Below are 22,135 nucleotides of genomic sequence, written 5' to 3'. Positions count from 1 at the left end.
AAAACACATCGTGTCCTGAATACGTTACAGAACATTGAAACAAACACTCGTGAATGAATTTTGGATGAATGAACTTGGAATAACTCTCTTTTCCCCTAGCCGTTAACATCTGTTACGGAATTAGTTAACACTAATGGTAGTATGGGTTATTTCACGTTCACGCGCATTCAACGAACACGATGCGGAGACGGCTCGCAAGCAGAGGTGAAACAGCTGATCAGGGGGCCAACGACCGCTGGGGGGCGCCAGGCAGCTTCGCCCCGTGCAGCACCGCCGCGCCGCCATCTTCGTTACACCGGCGCCGCCACTGCGGAGAATCAACTATCGGCGACGTGTATTGTGTGTGATGAGTGCGTGTGTTGTGGCAGCAAGCTCCAATTATAAGAGTCAAAGTGTGTCTGCCACTCCGATTATCACATATGAGAAATTTATGTAACATGTATCAATATGTAACTACTGTCACTGTATTTTTTTATTGTACCTTTTCTCCGACCTAATGCACTTGGTAATCATTCAATTAGTATATCCTTAAGCAATAACAATATTCAGATTGTGATGTATTATTGAGACACTGGATAAATGTTATATTATAATAGTTCGAAGACCCTGGGCTGGTTTTGGACTCCCGGTTTTCCTATGCCCATAAACCCGAATGGGGGGGGGGGGGGTTAATATAAGTCGTTTTCCGGTGAGGTTAGTCAACATTTTTCCGGACTGAAACTTCTTTCACACAAATAAGAAGATTATACTTGCTCTCCCTTACACTTTATGAAAACATGCATTTTAAATGATAACACGCACAAACTAATTTTAGAAACTAACTGAATAAACATGCATGTACAATCGTCTGGATTTTGACCCAGCCATACGAGGGGGCCATTGTACTGTTTCTCCTGGGTGGACTTGGGTTTAAAAAAAATGTAAACTAAATATTAAGATAAATTTCACAAATAATCGACAAGTACGCCAAAGACGAAGAGATAGAACTACAATGGACATGTTATTCCATGGACTCTTGCGCTATCTCTTGCGCTAGCTCTTGAGCTATCTTTCCTTTGTCATTCGCTTATCTCATCTGCTTGGATTCGGACCTAAGAGGACGTTCTTGGGTAAAGCTCATGTTTCTGTACCAGCTGATAATGTAAGTTGTACTTAAAACCCGAAAAATATAATGGTTATTTTGTCAAAACAACTTTGTGTATGTGGTCAATTAATTGATCGTCTGATATCTAGACTGTCTTAAGTAGACATGGGTCTTAACAAAGAATTTTCATCGTTAGGCGCCATCTTAGAAAAATCTTTAACATTTTTCATTTAGCTCATCTACGAGATGTGCCGTCGGTTAGGACAATTAACTTTATTTCAGATCCCACGAAACCGGACGCACCTACTAATAGTTTAACAATTTTAATCACAGATTTTCTTCACACAGCGAGATAACATTCCAGGCAGAACAGGTCTGGTCACAGGATTCCAGTTCCATAATAGGATTTCAGTTGTAGATGCTACTCTTGTTATCTTATATTGGGGAATCGAGATGAAACCACGATCAAGTTACGTATTACAGTAGTGTGCATCGAACAGACTTGGCAAATATTCTCTGGTGTTGGGAAATAAGAAAAGGACAATTAATTATCGACGATTACGTAACTACCCTGAGAACTGAGCTAGTTTACTGAGTGCTTACACACATCGGGCTAAAGTAAACAACATATTACACTGTTAATAATATTCCTACATTAGTTATTTCTCTTTTATGCTGAGCCATTGCATTAATGTGTGTTTCTTTTTTATATAAGTCACGGCTCATATTTTATTTCATTACATTGCACTAATAGTCACAAACAAAATAAAAATTTTTATTTTATTACATTACACGGTCTTCACTTAACGACCAAGGGCAGTGGTGTTTGCGTAGAGTTGTCAGTGCTCATAGACAAGCATTCTGCTTGACATAACCGCAAAAATCAATGTGGAATGTACAACGAATGTATCCATAGAACAATGTGGCGAAATCTGGCGTTAACAGGCTGTGGCAACATCTGACACACGCGAGCCCATTTGCTAGCAGCACAACATGTCCTGCAGTGCCTCTTCTGGGCTCGTGTCCGTATCACTTGGACCCTACACGATGGGTAAACTGTGACCTGGTCAGATGACTCCCAATTTCTGTTGGTAAGAGCTGATGGTATGGTTCGAATGTGGCACATACCCCATGAAGCCATGGACCCGAGTTTTCAACAAGGCACTGTGCATGCTGGCGGTGGCTCCATAATGGTGTGGGCTTTGTTTACATGGTACGGATGGGTCCTCTGGTCCGAGTGACCCGATCATTGACTGAAAATGATTATATTGGGCCTCATGGAGACCATCTGCAACCATCTGATGACTTCATGTTACCAAATAACGATGGGATTTTTATGGATGAAAGTGTGCAATGTCACTGGTCCATAATTGTTCCTGACTGGTTCGAAGAACATTCTGGAAAATTTGAACAAATGATTTCAGGACCAATATTAGCCTCCATGAATCCCTTCAAACATTTATGGTACATAATCGAGAGATCAGCTCTTGCACAAAATCCTGCACCGACAAAACTTTAGAAATTATATATGGCTATAGAGGAGCATTGCTCGAAATTTCTGCAGGGGTTTCCAACGATTTGTTGAGCCGATGTCACGTCGAGTTGCTGCACTACACTGTGCAAAAGTCGATCTGATACGACCTTAGGACTTATCTCACGACTTTTGTTACCTATGTGTAATACATTGAAACTCTTCTCCTCTACTTGCTTATTGCCTTATTTTCATGTTTATTTAATATTCTTTGTTTACCTATTTCCCTTACTGCTCTTTTTTAAAAGATTTCACTGCTATGTCCAGTCCTTGCAACTTTCCCTTCTTTTCCAATGCTCCTAATACCTCACGAAGTTTCCGCATCCAGTCGTTTCTAGCCTGATCAGTTAACCTTCGTAGTTCATGGCTGAATTTTCCGTACTGTCTTAAGTCTTCTTCCGACTTGTCGTTTTTCCATTTCATGTGTTCTTCCATTTTTATCCAATATACCACCACTTCTTATCACTCTTTCTTGTTCCTTGTCCTTTTTCACTTCTCCATTTTCTATTTTTATTCCCTGCAACACAGCACGTCTAAAAGTATTTCACTCTTCAGTGATTCCTGCACTTTGCCTTACACGTTGCCAATTCGTCACTTTTTCTTAAAGTTTTCGTTCTTTAATATCCCAACATCCCATTTCTTTGTGTGTTGTCTTATCTGAGTATGCTTTAAATTTGTCCTAATATCCGCTAGGAGTAAATAATGGTGTGTTTTGGCGTCTGTTCCTGGAAACGTTTTGCCATCTTAATGCTTTTTATGAACGTTTAGTTCATTGCAGTACAGTTTATTTCACATCTAGAAACATCACCTGGAACTTTCCACGTGTGTAAATTTCGTTGATAGCTCTTAAACGAATTGTCAGCAATCCAGAGATCACTGAAGGCATCAGTGTTTTTCCCCTTTCGCTGGTCTTCCTCGGTTCATAGTCCCCAGCTATGTTCTTTGTTCTTCCCTTTCCCACTACAGTATTCCCCCATCATCACAGTTGTTGTTATTTCCAATTTTCTTCCTAGACTTTCTCTGTTCATAATGTCCACTTCCTTTCGGTTTGCATATGATGTGGCATGTAAAGTTGAATAATTAATGTACCTATAGGGCTGCTGTTTAATTTCACTGCTGACTTCTTGTCACTAAATGGAACAATCCTCCATCTGTTACTGTCTACTTGTTTCTTGTATAAAACTCCAACCCCATTTTCCTTGCTTTCCGAACCTTCGTAAATTCTGTCATACTCTCCAGCTTCAAATTCTCCTTCACTTCCCATCGAACACTGCTTAAATTTACAAGACTGTTATTATGTCCCTCCATCTGTTCCCTCACGTTCTCTAATTTTCCTTTCTTATTCAATGTCTTCACATTCCATGCAGAAATCGTCAATAGAGATGTTTCCCTTTTCCCCTTCTTATCTTGCGTTAATCAGTGCAGGGTTCATCTCGATAGTACCCACACGGAGATACAGTTACGATCCCATTCCAAAATATGTGAGACATTTGTGTTTCAGGCGGAAGTTGTATGTGAACATAGATAAACGTAAGGACATGACAGAGACGTGAAAAGGGGCAAGCGTATTTGGCCATGCCCATGGGCATACGGTGTATAAAATTGATGGATTTTTGATCTTTCGTGTGTGTCTACAAGCTGTGGTGTACCACACCTCGCCGCGAAACACGACGTCAGAATTAAGGTCGGAAAAACATCCCGACTGAGAGGAACTGAAGGCGTGCTCCATGGCTTTTGCATCAAAATCGTCTCGAAATCCGACAGACATTACTGAAATCATTGAATTAAGGCCTAGCCAAAGCTGCTAGCGAGAGAACATTGCGACGTGAACGGCATGCAATTAACATTTGGAGTCCGTCACCTCGCCAGAGGCCATTGCTCACACAGGCACATAAAGACAATAACGGCGAAGGTCATTGGGTTGTGATAATATGTGACTGGCTTTCTGAACACTCCCTCACCCTATTACATCTCGACTGGCCTACGAAATCACCCATCTTGAACTACTCAGAAAATCTGTGGAACATCGCGGAAGAGCGGGCGAAACGCCATCAGCATCCTCGTAATTTGGTGGAATTGCGCATTCAGACTGGCTTAACTTGGATGCGACGTACAAGCACAACGTTCTGGACCCACTTCCTAACCAAACCCAAGCGGTTATCAAGTCCAGGTGCGGAATTACGCGGCATTGTATTATGCTTGTATTGATTTGTGTAGGGGTGACTAATAATTTGCCCGTTGAGCTTTCCCATCCCGCAGTAGCACGAGCGTGATTGGCACAAGGGCTGAATTTAATTAACAGAGTATAACTGTCTATAGGAACAACGACCAGCAATTCCCGTAATATTATTAATCAAACAGAAAACACAAGTTATAGAATTCAGTTACACAGCAGATCGTACCTATAGAAAGTGAGAGCATCATAAGTTCTGTTTTTTCGTTCACGGTCGTGTCTCGTTCCAGTAGGCAGAAATCGGCAAACTCGGAAGACTTTTCTCAAACACAACATGTGATTCAGCAGTCTCCCGTCGACCGACCTTTGAAATCCTACAGTACCATAGCAAAATGGCAAAAGGAATTCTATTGTTAAGCTTAAGCGAGCTGCTATGTACCGGCAGCTGAATGAACTACGCGCACTGTTGCCGCACAAATCTAGTGTTAACAATAGCTACACAGTCCTGTCACATTATAAATGATGGAAAAACTGAAATTTTTTATGACTATATTAAATTCTATAGTCTTTCCTGATTACATTGACATGCACATTATAGGTTTTCAAATGAAAAATGACCTATGTACACCAAATTTGAAAGTTACAGTCATGTATGCCGCCATCCCACCTTTATTTCTGTTACAGAAACCAGCATTATTTCGAAAAGAAGTGTGAACTTTCTGTTTCCAGCCATTATACGTATGATACGTTGTATATGTTCGTAACAGTGCAGGTTTCTAGTGTCTGTAAATAATTATCTTTGCTAGCATTTACTTTTGTTTCGCTGAAGCAGTTTGTTCGCGTGTTACTGAATGTTTGTTGCTCAAGTGCTATATATATTTGTGGAAGTACATATCCTTTAGTGTACAATAAATACGAACTATGCCACACATCAAAAAATTCAATAAAAGGAAATTCCGTGGCAACCAGTACACAAACAAAGCAAGCCACACTGTTGAAAGTAACCTATGTATCAGTTCTTCAGGGAAGAAACTCCTACATGGCATGCCTCCTGGTGACTCAAATTTTTGTGTAACAATGACGCTGTTTGTAGTGGATTTGTTGTTGTTGATGTGGGCATCTTATCTTCTTTGATAAAGGAAGTGGCGAAAAGTAAACAGTGAGATGGTGTAGACTGACTGGAAATAATTGAACAACAAAGTAGCAGGAAGGGTTTAGCTTCAAAATTAGTTGTTCTGTATAGATCCTGGTCCAGAGAAGAAGCACTACTACTGACAGCGGTTTGTTTGATCCGTGGGAGAGCATCGCAAAGATACTGAGAGAATTGAAGCGAGCGACTGTTGAAGATACACAAACTACTCTGACAAAGCCTACCTACAGAGTTCCAAGAGCCGACTCTAATAGACGACTGTAGGAACTATCCAGGACCCCCTGTGTATCGCTCCCATAGGAACCGTGAGGATAAGATTAGATTAATTACAGCATGGACGGAGGGCTTTAGACAATATTCTACCCTCGCTCCACTTTTGAATGGATTGGGAAACAATTATAATGATTGGCACAGCGGAAATACATCACAGTGGTCTGCAGAGTATAGATGTAGACGTGGATGTTCTCGTCCAAAAAAGAAGAAGAGCCAAACAGCTTGTCATAGTAGTTACAATACATACTAACCAGAGAAACTAACTTCCAGTGCAGTTGCATATTTAGAAATTGAAATATTATATGGAGTATGTCACGAAAAACGCATTTTTCAACTATGGAGTGTTAATTCAAATGGTTCAAATGACTGTAAGCACTATGGGACGTTACAGAGTGTTAATTGTAAAATATAGTTGGTGATCTAGCTTTTTCGTTATCGTGTTAGAAGGGAACACTCTAAAAATCGCACTTTCATTAAATGAGTATTTCTGTCGTTGAGCTGTGGTATTCGAGTGGCGAGATGAATAACCATGACTGGCCAGTCAGATGGCTGAACACACTCTCATAATTCTAGGGGAATGAACGCGTTCATGTCTTCATGCGAAACGCTTCAGTTCTAAGCCTGAAATAAAGCTATTCGACCTTTGCTCAGAGGTCACACAGGACATTGCCATGAGCTTCAGGGACCAACAATTGACTGTTGTGTGTCCTGTACCGACTGGTCGCGACAACTTCCGTTGCCCATAGCCTTGATTCACACAGCATGGAAATGTGCTATCGTACACAATGCTCGCATTCATGTATTCTCGTCTGCAGCATACTACGTGCACTGACTGGTAATAAGATGCATAATGGGCTTATAACATAAATACCTGCTTTAATGTGATTCTGAAAGATTTTTATTCTTTTCCTATCTTAATCACTGTCATGTTTTGTAGTCATATTTTATAAATAATAATTAAAACTGATTAGCTATGGTCTACATAGAATATTTTAGACACAAAACCATTTAATGTATTGTGTTGACATTCCTCTTTGATTATTAAATTAACTGCACATGCAACACTCGTGTGCTATTATCTCATAACTAATAAAAATAACTAAACTTCACTTGTAGGATGCCTTAGCTTTTACAAAATTCTGTGATTGAAAGCATATGAAAGACAATTTTTGATATTTAATTCAGCTCCCTATATGATAAATAGTGTATAATCATGCCATCAAGGAGCCAAACTTGTAACAGCCATAAAATTCTGGAAAACTTATTTACACATGTAACACCTATAATAACTATGGATAATTTAATCTCTTGAAAGAGTGTACTCACTTCATCACTTAATTCCTTGTCAGTAAATCTCGTGCCTGAATGTTCTTCCTTAAGAAGCAAGGTGAGGAGTGTTCTATCATTGGCCTTTAGGCCATCAACATTTTTGCTGGCTAAGGCAAAACCACGATCAGTTATGTATTTGATAACAGTATTAAATCTTGACAGTTTCCGACCTTGTGCAGTCATCCACCTCGTCAAGTTGACTGTTGTCCATGGACGGTATATAATTGCCTGTCAATGAATGTACAAGAGACTTAGTATTATGAAATACTCTTGGCTTTAGCCAACCATATTACTTATAGGCAACCAGTGTTCCAAAGGGCAAACAATTGTAGCTTTGAGTGATTTGTGGTTGTGATAGCCTCAGTGTTCAAATGAAAAGTCTGAAATGTCCAATACTACAGGGAGTATAAAATTAACTACAAATACAAACTATTAACAACTATCATAATAACATGTGTGGTTAACATAAAACATAACTGAAATCAAATTTCACTTGCCCAAGAATTATGTAATGATACAGAATAGATAGTGGAAACATGTGCTTCTGAAAACAAATAAATATTATGGAAATAACAATGTAGAAGGTATTTTGATAAAGATGCCACTCTTCTCCTATATTATACTACTGAAATAGCTTTTGTTTTGGTTAACAGTGGGTAACAACAAGATGTTGATTTAAATTAAGTAATGTGCAGGCTTAACCTCTGTTAGAGGTATCTCAAATTAAATATTTGATATTTAAAAAGTTAGCCATGTAATCACCAATGAAACAGGTAACTCAAGTAATGTGAAATACATTTATGCAGTAGGCTTATAATTGTTTGTTTTGTAGTATTAACATTTTTTTCAATATATTCACATTGCATATCACCTACAATACCTCTCCACAAAGTTACTTTCACATAATGCACAACTATTAAAAATCTTCCAGCTAAGATTTAGTTGATCTTTGTGATTCATGAGATTCTGTAAATTTTTCTGTATGTGTGACTAAATGTAAAAGCGTTGTAATAGTTTGAAAGTCACTGTGTCAGTTGAAAATAGAAAAATATTGATATTTGTATCACACACTCATCTTTAAGTGATTGTATAAATTTATTGAAACTAGTGGGAGTGCTGTATATATATATATAAATTAGGGTAATGAAATATATTTTTGCTCATGTAGTGATATGATGCCTGGAGTTCTAGATATCAGCTTTCTTTTTCATAAATTGCATCTTACAAACTCATTAATCATGTAATTAATTTTCACTTTGTATTTTGTGGAAAATCTAAGAAACAATTTTTAATTTAAAAGAAGTCTATATTAAGTCAAAAGTTCTACAACATCCGTGTTTCTAAAATTCATAATATACTTACATTTTCTTATGTTCTAATCCAGTCTATTTCCTTTTCATTTACAAGTGTTAATTAATTCTACACTAGCAGAAAATAGCACAAAACAAAGGATAAGTCTTCACAAAAACTAATTGACTTTTGTATTATCTCCTTTACCACACAAATTATTTTGTACAAAATAGTGTGTAACTATTTATGATATATATTTGTCAAAATATCATCCTACATATTTCCATTATGATTAACTGCAGTATATTTATGGTTTGACACTTCATTGTATTGTTTTGTTGTTTATTAACTCGTTGCAATGTAATTCAGTCAGCTATTTTAAAATTTTCGATAACCCCTCTTGTATATAATTAACTTTTTCTCTTTCTCCCACTCTCACCCATTTTAAGTATTGAAATGATCTTCATGAATAAATTTTTGTAAAGAACATAGTGTCTGTATGACCACTGCTAACGAATGTGGAGCACCACAAGCAGAAATAAGAAATGCAGAAACGCTGCTTTTTTCTTATTATTCAACTTTTCGGTGTTTAGCAATTTGGCTTCATCACTTACCAGTTTTAATCATGCACTTATGTTCCAGCTTTTCATAGTTACTACTGATAAATTATACAGGGTGATTCAAAAAGAATACCACAACTTTAAAAATGTGTATTTAATGAAAAAACATAATATAACCTTCTGTTATACATCATTACAAAGAGTATTTAAAAAGGTTTTTTTTTCACTCAAAAACAAGTTCAGAGATGTTCAATATGGCCCCCTCCAGACACACGAGCAATATCAACCCGATACTCCAACTCGTTCCACACTCTCTGTAGCATATCAGACGTAACAGTTTGGATAGCTGCTGTTATTTCTCGTTTCAAATCATCAATGGTGGCTGGGAGAGGTGGCCGAAACACCATATCCTTAACATACCCCCATAAGAAAAAATCGCAGGGGGTAAGATCAGGGCTTCTTGGAGGCCAGTGATGAAGTGCTCTGTCACGGGCTGCCTGGCGGCCGACCCATCGTCTCGGGTAGTTGACGTTCAGGTGCCAATGTGGTGGCGCTCCATCCTGCTGAAATATGAATTGTTGTGCTTCTTGTTCGAGCTGAGGGAACAGCCAATTCTCTAACATCTCCAGATACTGTAGTCCAGTTACAGTAGCACCTTCGAAGAAAAAGGGACCAAAAACTTTATTGGCTGAAATGGCACAGAAAACGTTCACCTTAGGCGAGTCACGTTCATACTGAGTTGTTTCCCGCGGATTCTCAGTGCCATATATACAGACATTGTGACGGTTGACTTTCCCGTTAGTGTGGAAAGTTGCTTCATCACTAAACACAATCTTTGAAACGAAAGATTCATCTGTTTCCATTTGAGCAAGGATAAAATCACAGAAATCGATTCTTTTAATGTTATCAGCTGCAGACAGTGCTTGAACCAATTTCAGACGATAAGGTTTCATAACTAACCTTTTTCGTAGGACTCTCCATACAGTTGATTGTGGAATTTGCAGGTCTCTGCTAGCTCTGTGAGTCGATTTTCCTTGGCTGCGAACAAATGCTTGCTGGATGCGTGCTACATTTTCATCACTCGTTCTCGGCCGTCCAGAACTTTTCCCTTTGCACAAACACCCATCCTCTGTAAACTGTTTATACCAACGTTTAATACACCACCTATCGGGAGGTTTAACACCATACTTCGTTCGAAATGCACGCTGAACAACTGTCGTCGATTCACTTCTGCCGTACTCAATAACACAAAACGCTTTCTGTTGAGCGGTCGCCATCTTAGCATCAACTGACGCTGACGCCTAGTCAACAGCGCCTCAAGCGAACAAATGTACAACTAAATGAAACTTTATAGCTCCCTTAATTCGCCGACAGATAGTGCTTAGCTCTGCCTTTTGTCGTTGCAGAGTTTTAAATTCCTAAAGTTGTGGTATTCTTTTTGAATCACCCTGTATTATTTGTAAGCCTTTGTATCTACACATTTTGCCCCTGGGTCCTTTAACAGAAACGTTAACTGCATCTAGATTACATTCCAGTATCCTGTGACATGTAATTGAAGAAAGCATAATGACGTTCTCTTCATCAGAAAAAAAGATGCCAGATCAGTCCTCTATTTTTATCCTTAGGAGGGAACTGCCAAGGGAGAGATTACCATCAGAAAAGACTGAGTACAATAAAGACAATAACAACCTATGAGTCTGAGAATGTAGTTTCAGTAGTCTTTTTGTGGTAGGGATGCTAATAATCGATTTAGATATATCAGGATTCGGTGAAGTTTAACAGAAAAGTCGTAATTATTTCCAGTCAAATGGATTCAGGGCAGTAATAACAGCAGCAATAAATGGAATAGTGGGAGTCGGGTTCATTGCGAATACAAAGGTACAGAAAACATAGAGGTACTGTGCACAGTTTGCTGACAGGGTTATTCTCATCAGAATCAACAACCAACCAACATGAAGGTCATTTCACGAGATGTTTGTGAGAGAAAGTGACGTTATAAGGTTTTCCATGTTGTGATATGTGCACAGTTTTCTGACAGGGTTATTCTCATCAGAATCAACAACCAACCAACATGAAGGTCATTTCACGAGATGTTTGTGAGAGAAAGTGACGTTATAAGGTTTTCCATGTTGTGATATGTCTACATTAGTTGTTAAATGCTGTAAATAAACTTTCATGCTTGCTACACACATTTTATTACTATACTATCACTTCCAGAGCTTTTATTCGTCATATTCAGGCAGTTGTCAGTGAAAATCATCTTTTTGAAAAGGCCAAGTCATACACGTAATGAAGGCCCAGTCATACATGTATTGAAGTAATCAGAATCAAAATTAATACCATAGCAATACACCTTTCCAATCGTAATATAAATAAGCTCAGCGTTGACAATAAGTGCCATGTGGAAGTGAATAAAATACGGGACCATGGCAGCTACCAAGAACAGTTGCCTGCGTCATATCTTATCAGTTATGTGTACAGCATAACAGTTAATTAGAAGGCATCAATTTCTGTGTTACTAGATGTCGTAAGTACAATGCCATAATATCCTTAAACATAAAATGGGAAACCTATAGCCCCTATATAAAAGGTACACACAATAATTGTTTACAACGTACCACAGTGGTTTAGAGGAAATAGAAGGGAACAATTTGATAAGTGGCACTTGTGCCCTATCAAGTTAGGAAACTACAAGTTCACCTAGAAAACCACCTAAGCTACTGTACGAACATGATACACGAGATATTTAGCATTCTCTCGCTATCTGCACGCAAAGTACTGGCCCTAAAAGTATGACTAGGACCTTTTGTAGGAAACTTAATGTACTTTCATTTTGTACTGCAATACGTTTTACCCAGAGGCCGGGTTTTTAGAGTTATTCATGAAAAACGTAGAGAAATGACCTTGAAACGCACCCCCGTTCCACCCCTCACCGCCACCCCCCTCCCTGCTGTTCAGGATCTTTAAATCTTTAGTATGTTGTTCATGCCATTCCCTCCTGTCAGTGTACTGTATGCGAATTATTTCCCATAGTAGACTTTTTTTGGTTTTCATTTTCTCCTGCTTTTATAATGCCACTTAAAATAGTGAAATTGACGTTTGTGTGATTTTTACCTTATAATTTTATCTATTTTAAGGGCATACGATTAACAAATAAATCTTTTTGTCTGTGTATCCTTCTCTTTACGATACCACTGTGATTATACGGGTTAAGCGTGATAATGGCAGCTAACTCTAAATATACAAGAATGTAAGTTGATGCAGATGAGTGGGAAGAACAAGGCTGTAGTGTTCGAATACAGTATTAGTAGTGTGCTGTTGAGTCAGCCACATCGTTTAAATATCTGGGCGTAGCACTGCAAAGTGATGTGAAATGGAAAGGCCATTTAAAGATTATAATAGGGAAGGCAAATGGTCGACTTTGGTTTACTAGGAGAATTTTAGGAAACTATGATTTACCTGTAAAGGAGACCCATATATGAGAATAATGTATCACCCATTCTCGAGTATCACTTGAGTGTCCGCGATCCGCACCAAGTCGGAGTAAACGAAGACATTGAAGGAACTCAGAGGTAAGCTGCTAGATTTAGTTACCTGTGGATACGAACAGTGCGAAACTAATGAGATGCTTTGGGAACTCAAAAGGGAATATCTGGAAGGAAGGCGACGTTCCTGTTTGAGGAACGCTGTTGTGGAGATGCAGAGAAACGGCATTTCATGTTGACTGCAGTACGCTTCTACTGCCACCAACATACATTTTGTGTAAGCACCATGAATATAAGATAAGAGAATATAGGGCTCGTAAGGAGGCACACAGACAGTCATTTTTCCTTACCTCTATTTGCAATTGGAGAAGAAAAGAAATGACTTGTAGCGGTACACACATCGTACGGAGGCTTACGGAGCATATATGTAGGTGCAGAAGTTGAGATCTAGCTGTAAAAGTAATTAATTTACTCATAACACTTGGAAAAGTGTTTCTTTCAATAGCCATAAAGGAAACTTAAAATTAATAACGTTAACGAAACAGCTAATTCAGGCAATGGCGTAATAGCCCAGTCAATGAAGACCAAAAAACGTCGAATATGGGAAATAATTCGTGTAGTCTCAAATTTTTGTACAGTGGTAGGAGTGAGTGCCATGAGAAACAAAGAAAAAAATCCTAATTGGGGTGGGGGGAGGGACGAGGAGGAATGACTACAGGATTGGGTATTCTTTTGAAAATCACTTTTGAACTTTCTTATGGAATAACTTGAGAATCTGGGCCTCTGACGAAAACATATCCCGGTACAAAATTAAACTATATTAAATTCCTTACAAAAAAGCCGTGTTCTATCGGCACCACCGTTTAGGATAGGGAAAGTTAGTTTTGTGCGATATTCTGAGTGCAAGCTACAGCCAGGTGCAGGCCGGATTGCAGCAAGTTACGTTGACCAGCGGTTGTGAAGTGGAATCGAGGACACAGGGCTGTCGAACCGCTGAAAAGAGTAAACACAGTGGTTCGCATGGCACAAGCTATAGGCAGAAGGGGCCCACTGGCGCAAGCATGGTGTGGTGCGTACGTGACACGAAGTGACGTCTTAGCAAAACAGAAGAGCAACCTGAGTATACATAGGTGTTGTTTTCTAACGAGCGTCATTCAAGTGTGGCAGCTCTCCTGGATGACGGTGCGTGTCACTCCACCGGACTATACGCAGCAACACATGGGGTGACAGCGTCCCAGTCCACGATGATTCGATCCTCTGAGGCTGATGCGAAGTCCGCAGCCAGCCAGGGAGGACCACTCTTTGGCTCGCTACCGCGGGCACTCGTTTCGGCTCCCGACACACGCCGGAGACTTTCGTGGCGAGGGTCGCAGATTCGGACGTCGGATTGCGTGTAGTCGTTGCCGCTGCATTCCCAGCTATGCCAGCCGAGGAAGAAGCAGCAGTGGGGCCGGCTTACAGCTCCCGGCGGAGCAGCACAGAGTCAACGGGGACGGTGGCCGCTGAGTCGGCCTGACGTAATCGGAACTCTACAGCTGGCGACCAAGGCCGGCGCGACACAGCGTTGCGTTGCACAGGTCGCTGGGGCAGTGGCCTCAGCATTGCCGGGGCCTGTGACGCGGACCGAGGTTAATGAAGCACTCTAGTGGAAACGAATAAATCATTTGAAAAGCTCGGCCGAGTTTTAATATGGCACCTCCTGGCACCCATCCACTACATTTGGTGTCTCCATGCCCTATTTGGCGTCGGGCACCAACTACATTGGGTGTCAGAATAGCGGACATTGTCTGTCCAGTACGACGTTCGAGCCCACAGCCAGTAGTCACAAGATGTGGTGGGTGCTGTCAAAATTGTTCTTTTGGGTGTTGGACGTTTCCTTTCTTGTTGGTGTTTTGAGAATGGCTTGCCAGAAGCCACATTTTAGATGTTTTGCGTATGCATATTATTTATTTTGCCAGAATAAGTGTTAGTGTATTTGGGACAGTAAGATGTTGTTTTCGTGGCATTTGATTACTTTGTATTGGTTTATGATGTTACTATGATGATATGGAGTTGTAGGAAGTCAGATTATTCTTGTACCTAGTCCCAAAACAAAACGAGTGACTGGGAACGAAAGCGACACAATGGCAGAGTCAAGGACGCAAGGTGTGTCAGAACCAGTAGCGGTGCGGATTTTGTTGGCAAAAGTAGCACAATTGACAGCAGACAATACGCAGTTGAGAAATGAATTAACACCTAGAAGTGAGTGGCAAACCGCATCTGATCAGTCGTTGTTGCCTAGGGAGCAGGAGATTGATCCAGCCGCCATGAGTTTGATTATTCTGTTTTCTGGCAAGGCGTCTGAGGATGTGCGTGCGTTTGTGGAGGACTTGGAAATTTCAGCTGCGATGAATGGTTGGTCTGATGAGCAGTTGTTACATGTAGCCAAGATTAGATTAACGGGTGAAGCGAAAACATATGTAAGGTGTTCTGAGGCCTTAAGGAAGGCAGGACAGTTTAAGCAGTTAAAGGAAGGGCTTTTACAAAGGTACAAGAAACAGAATAGCCCTCGGTACTTTAGGGAGAGGTTAAGTACAATGACAAAGAGACAGGGGGAGACGGAGAAATTTGCAGACAGAATAAGGGAAATTAACGAGTACACTTACGAGCTGGGTCAGAATGATGAAGCGAATAGTGTTCTGTTGTTCTGTTTCAGGAGGCCGAGCAAAGGGCACTTGATGTATTTTTGAGAGGGTTACCGGCGCATATGTCAAGGAAAGTGCTTGAATGGACTCCGAAAGATTTGTATTCGGCCATTCAGCTGGCAATTCAGTGTGAAGAAGTAGGCATGGCAACAAGAGTACGCGAGAGGCAAATAGTATTTGCAGTGGGTCTAAAATGTTATAAGTGTGGTCGTATGGGACATGTGCAGAGGAAATGTACCCAGTCACCAAGGAATAGAGGAATGGGTGGAAATCAGCAGCGTGGAGGATGGAGAAATGGAGATAGGAGAGGAGGACAAGCGTTAAACGACAGAGGGGGCCCAAGACCCACCTAAATGAGCTCCCGTTTTATTTCAATGCTACGAATACGTATGCAGAGGTAGAATGTTCAGTGGCAGGATCCATAGGAACTAAAAAGTTTAAGATTTTGTTAGACACAGGGCCGCTACTAAGAATATAGTGGGACGAAGGAAGTTAGGTTGCGTGGTGTGGGGGGTAAGGAGGTCACGCCTTTGGGGTCGGTGACAGTTGACTTTCGCATAGGGAAGTCCGATTTATTGCATGCATGGAGGTAGAACCAAGGGTGAGCGAGGGCTACGACATGATCCTAGGAGTAGATTTCTTGTATCAACATCATGCCAAAATTGACCTTGGACAACGAACTGTGGAACTTGGTGGAATGTTATTTCCGCTAGGGGAAACTGTCGTCAGTGCAGAGCTGGCGTTCAACGTAATGAACAAACCAACTGAACCGCGTTCATTAGCATTAAGGCTTAATTCGCATGAGTGTGTGTCTAGTGGCACCGGGAAGTCGCCGTGGGTAAGTGTGGAGTCGAATATACGCGTGGGTGCAGTATGTGTTATTGAACCATTGGGGGATAATGAAGTTTTGGTTCACTGGGTTGTTTTGTGAGACGTAGTGTTGTACGCGTGCAGGAGGGGAACGACGGGCGAGTAGTTTCCGTGAACGTTGATAATTTTAGCGCTGTTGACGCGAATTTGAGGAAAGGAGTTTTAGTAGCAAATTTGGAGGTGCCGGATGATGAAGACTGGTGTTCGAGAGGTAGGCGAAGCGATCAGCCACTAACTGCTGATAGAACCGCATTGCGTTACAAAATTAAGCAGTTGAAAGGAGGAGAAAGAGAGCATATGGAAGAATTATTGTGGGAATTTAAGGATTTGTTTTTTCCACAAGGGCCGTTGCGAGCAACTCCATTAGTTCAACATAGGATACCAACAGGGAATGAAGCACCGGTTTACCGTAAACCATACAGAATACCGAGGTATTTGCAGCCGATTGTGGAGGATTTCATTGATCAGCAGCTTCCGGACGGTATTATAAAGCATAGTAATAGTTGCTAGGGAGCAGACATTGTCGTTGCCCCTAAAAAAAAACCTGCGGATGGAACTAAGAAATACAGGTTCTGTTGTGACTACCTATACCTCAATAATAAGACAGTAACAGACGCATATCCCATTCCAAACATATCGGAGACTTTGGATCACTTAGGACAGTGCCAGTACTTTTCTACGATGGATTTGACAAGTGGTTATCATCAGTTAGAGGTGGCTCCAGAGGAACGTCCAAAAACTGCTTTCTATACACCTGGAGGCCATTATCAGTACATTAGAATGCCATTCGGTTTGAAAAACGCTCCGGCAACGGTTCAGAGGTTGCTAGACAGCGTATTGAGGGGATTTAAACCACGGCAGTGTCTTGTCTATATGGATGACATCATAATGTTTTCAAGTAGTATGGAGCAACACAGACAGCGGTTAAGGGAAGTCTGTATGAGGTTAAGAGCAGCTCGTTTGACATTGAGCCTGGAGAAGTGTCATTTCGCATTAGAAGGAGTAAAATATTTGGGTCATATTACCAGTACTGACAGAGTGCAAACAAATCCGAGGTTGGTACTGGCTGTAAGGGATTTTCGGGAACCGCAAACAGTTAAGGAAGTCCAGTCATTCATCGGAATTTGCAATTTCTATCGAAAGTTCGTGAAGGGTTTCGCAGATTTAGCACAGCCGTTGACGCGACTGTTATGGAAGGGTATGAAATTTGAGTGGACAGAAGAGTGTAAGAGAGCGTTTGACAAACTGAAAGAAGTGTTGACATCAAGTCCGGTTCCTGTGTTTCCAGATTTTGAAAAGGAGTTTATATTAGCATGCAATGCATCGAATCAAACATTAGGGTGTGTTCTTAGTCAGGAAATTGATGAGAAAGAACATCCTGTAGCATATGCGTCTAGGCAGTTGAATGCAGCAGAGAGGAATTACTCAGCAACAGAGACGGATATGCTTAGTGTAATCTATGGAATCACTTATTTTAAATGTCATTTATATGGGAGAAGATTTGGGGTAGTCATAGATCATGCTGGGTTGAAGTGGGTGTTGGGGTTGAAGGATTCGCCCACCATACTCGCTAGATGGGCTGTGAGGCTTAGTGAATTCAACTACGAGGTGGTGCACAAGCAATTTTCCGCCTTTAGTTGATGAAGTGCAATATATACGTTTTATTAATGGATTTTGGGTTGATTGCTCACTTCTGACCTTCGTTCATCCTTTTGCTAGAATAAGTGGAATACAAACGGAAACCATATTGTACGAGGGTTGGCTGAAAAGTAATGCCTCCACCTTTGTAACTCTTCAACAGTTGCGAGTATTGGTACACGGCAGGTATTGGCTTCTTCCGCAGCTTCTTCTCTACAACTCCAGTTGGTGGGACGCCTTAGCATTGAACGGTTGTGTTGTTACAGTGTTAAGTATGGAACCCTGCGCAGACCGTCGGTCAATGCGATTTAAGCAACGTGCAGTCACTGAATTGTTGACAGCAGAAGGTGTCGTCACCCCAAAGGAGATACATCAGAGAATGAAAGCAGTTTGTAGAGATTGTGTTGATCTGAGTTTGTACGACTCGCTTTTTTTGGTTACATATAATAAGTATATTTATTTCTTCATCCAAAAATCTTTTAAGATTCTGGGAGACGTCATAGCTTTGCAAATGTTGTCCCCCCCCCGAGACACACGCACACTGCTGCAGGAAATCAAACATGGGTTGCTGTTCTTGCAGTTCCAGAAGCTTTGTTTTCACTTTCTTCAGTAATAAACTGAAAACACAATGAAATCGAATTTAGCAAAGCAGCAATTACTCCATGATAACGGTGGCAGAATGCTCTTTCTTCGAAAGAGTGCTACGAGGGACCTGTGATGGAAGGAAATCCGCGCAACAAAGGACAACCAAGTTTTTATTGTGGCGTTACGCCACTAGCTGTGGCCACACTCTAGTTGCATGTGTGAACCGGTTTTATTGAGTGACTTCGTTCAAAGTTGAGCTATTGCATTCACCGTGAGTAGATCATTATATACTCTGAGAGACATTTCCATTGCATTGTGGATCACTACAAGTGTGAAGCTGACATGAAATAGACCTCTGCTTTTATGAATCTGTGTACTTGTTTCTTATATCCTATACTGACATATGCTGGCCCTCTACTACCTACTGTGCAACTTGCCTGATATAGCAGTTGTGTGTGTGTGTGTGTGTGTGTGTGTGTGTGTGTGTGTGTGTGTCCTGCGACTCAGCATCTCCGCTATATGGTGAGTAGCAACTCTGTCTCTCATAATATTGTTACATTCCATCCGGGATTCTCCATTGTTTGATTTTATGTTTCATTTTAAAAGGCTCAGTTCCGGCCTCATCTTTACAATAAGCCAGAGCACATATACGAGGTTCGTTCAATATGTAATATAATCTACATCTACATCTATACTCCGCGAGCCACCTTACGGTGTGTGGCGGAGGGTACTTATTGTACCACTATCTGATCCCCCCTTCCCTGTTCCATTCACGAATTGTGCGTGGGAAGAACGACTGCTTGTAAGTCTCCGTATTTGCTCTAATTTCTCGGATCTTTTCGTTGTGATCATTACGCGAGATATATGTGGGCGGTAGTAATATGTTGCCCATCTCTTCCCGGAATGTGCTCTCTCGTAATTTCGATAATAAACCTCTCCGTATTGCGTAACGCCTTTCTTGAAGTGTCTGCCACTGGAGCTTGTTCAGCATCTCCGTAACGCTCTCGCGCTGACTAAATGTCCCCATGACGAATCGCGCTGCTTTTCGCTGGATCATGTCTATCTCTTCTATTAATCCAACCTGGTAAGGGTCCCATACTGATGAGCAATACTCAAGAATCGGACGAACAAGCGTTTTGTAAGCTACTTCTTTCGTCGATGAGTCACATTTTCTTAGAATTCTTCCTATGAATCTCAACCTGGCGCCTGCTTTTCCCACTATTTGTTTTATGTGATCATTCCACTTCAGATCGCTCCGGATAGTAACTCCTAAGTATTTTACGGTCGTTACCGCTTCCAATGATTTACCACCTATGGCATAATCGTACTGGAATGGATTTCTGCCCCTATGTATGCGCATTATATTACATTTATCTACATTTAGGAAAAGCTGCCAGCTGTCGCACCATTCATTAATCCTCTGCAGGTCTTCCTGGAGTACGTACGAGTCTTCTGATGTTGCTACTTTCTTGTAGACAACCGTGTCATCTGCAAATAGCCTCACGGAGCTACCGATGTTGTCAACTAAGTCATTTATGTATATTGTAAACAATAAAGGTCCTATCACGCTTCCTTGCGGTACTCCCGAAATTACCTCTACATCTGCAGATTTTGAACCGTTAAGAATGACATGTTGTGTTCTTTCTTCTAGGAAATCCTGAATCCAATCACAAACCTGGTCCGATATTCCGTAAGCACGTATTTTTTTCACTAAACGTAAGTGCGGAACCGTATCAAATGCCTTCCTGAAGTCCAGGAATACGGCATCAATCTGCTCGCCAGTGTCTACGGCACTGTGAATTTCTTGGGCAAATAGGGCGAGCTGGGTTTCACATGATCTCTGTTTGCGGAATCCATGTTGGTTATGATGAAGGAGATTTGTATTATCTAAGAACGTCATAATACGAGAACACAAAACATGTTCCATTATTCTACAACAGATTGACGTAAGTGAAATAGGCCTATAATTATTCGCATCTGATTTATGACCCTTCTTGAAAATGGGAACGACCTGTGCTTTCTTCCAGTCGCTAGGTACTTTACGTTCTTCCAGAGATCTACGATAAATTGCTGATAGAAAGGGGGCAAGTTCTTTAGCATAATCACTGTAGAATCTTAAGGGTATCTCGTCTGGTCCGGATGCTTTTCCGCTACTAAGTGATAGCAGTTGTTTTTCAATTCCGATATCGTTTATTTCAATATTTTCCATTTTGGCGTCCGTGCGACGGCTGAAGTCAGGGACCGTGTTACGATTTTCCGCAGTGAAACAGTTTCGGAACACTGAATTCAGTATTTCTGCCTTTCTTCGGTCGTCCTCTGTTTCGGTGCCATCGTGGTCAACGAGTGACTGAATAGGGGATTTAGATCCGCTTACCGATTTTACATATGACCAAAACTTTTTAGGGTTCTTGTTTAGATTGTTTGCCAATGTTTTATGTTCGAATTCGTTGAATGCTTCTCTCATTGCTCTCTTTACGCTCTTTTTCGCTTCGTTCAGCTTTTCCTTATCAGCTATGATTCGACTACTCTTAAACCTATGGTGAAGCTTTCTTTGTTTCCGTAGTACCTTTCGTACATGATTGTTATACCACGGTGGATCTTTCCCCTCGCTTTGGACCTTAGTCGGTACGAACTTATCTAAGGCGTACTGGACGATGTTTCTGAATTTTTTCCATTTTTGTTCCACATCCTCTTCCTCAGAAATGAACGTTTGATGGTGGTCACTCAGATATTCTGCGATTTGTGCCCTATCACTCTTGTTAAGCAAATAGATTTTCCTTCCTTTCTTGGCATTTCTTATTACACTTGTAGTCATTGATGCAACCACTGACTTATGATCACTGATACCCTCTTCTACATTCACGGAGTCGAAAAGTTCCGGTCTATTTGTTGCTATGAGGTCTAAAACGTTAGCTTCACGAGTTGGTTCTCTAACTATCTGCTCGAAGTAATTCTCGGACAAGGCAGTCAGGATAATGTCACAAGAGTCTCTGTCCCTGGCTCCAGTTCTGATTGTGTGACTATCCCATTCTATACCTGGTAGATTGAAGTCTCCCCCTATTACAATAGTATGATCACGAAACTTCTTCACGACGTTCTGCAGGTTCTCTCTGAGGCGCTCAACTACTACGGTTGCTGATGCAGGTGGCCTATAGAAGCATCCGACTATCATATCTGACCCACCTTTGATACTTAACTTAACCCAGATTATTTCACATTCGCATTCGCTAATAACTTCACTGGATATTATTGAATTCTTTACTGCTATAAATACTCCTCCACCATTGGCGTTTATCCTATCCTTGCGGTATATATTCCATTCTGTGTCTAGGATTTCGTTACTGTTCACTTCCGGTTTTAACCAACTTTCCGTTCCTAATACTATATGCGCACTATTTCCTTCAATAAGAGATACTAATTCAGGAACCTTGCCCTGGATACTCCTGCAGTTTACCAATATTACGTTAACTTTTCCTGTTTTTG

At 40.9% G+C, this 22,135-nt stretch overlaps 1 protein-coding gene across 1 annotated transcript in view; it reads right to left on the bottom strand.

The window, feature by feature from the left end:
- The window catches only part of LOC126195787 (cytochrome P450 4C1-like), a 195,243-nt gene that overhangs the window by 75,237 nt on the left and 97,871 nt on the right, over positions 1 to 22,135 (bottom strand). Inside the window, exon 4 of the mRNA XM_049934421.1 lies at positions 7,538 to 7,768. Within this exon, the coding sequence (XP_049790378.1) occupies positions 7,538 to 7,768 (231 nt within the window). The remainder of the gene's footprint in view (positions 1 to 7,537; positions 7,769 to 22,135) is intronic.

This window comes from Schistocerca nitens, chromosome 7 (assembly GCF_023898315.1).
Source record: "Schistocerca nitens isolate TAMUIC-IGC-003100 chromosome 7, iqSchNite1.1, whole genome shotgun sequence".
NCBI classification, from domain to species: domain Eukaryota; kingdom Metazoa; phylum Arthropoda; class Insecta; order Orthoptera; family Acrididae; genus Schistocerca; species Schistocerca nitens.
The sequence above is the reverse complement of the archived record's forward strand: the minus strand, read 5'-3'. Positions and strand labels throughout refer to the sequence as shown.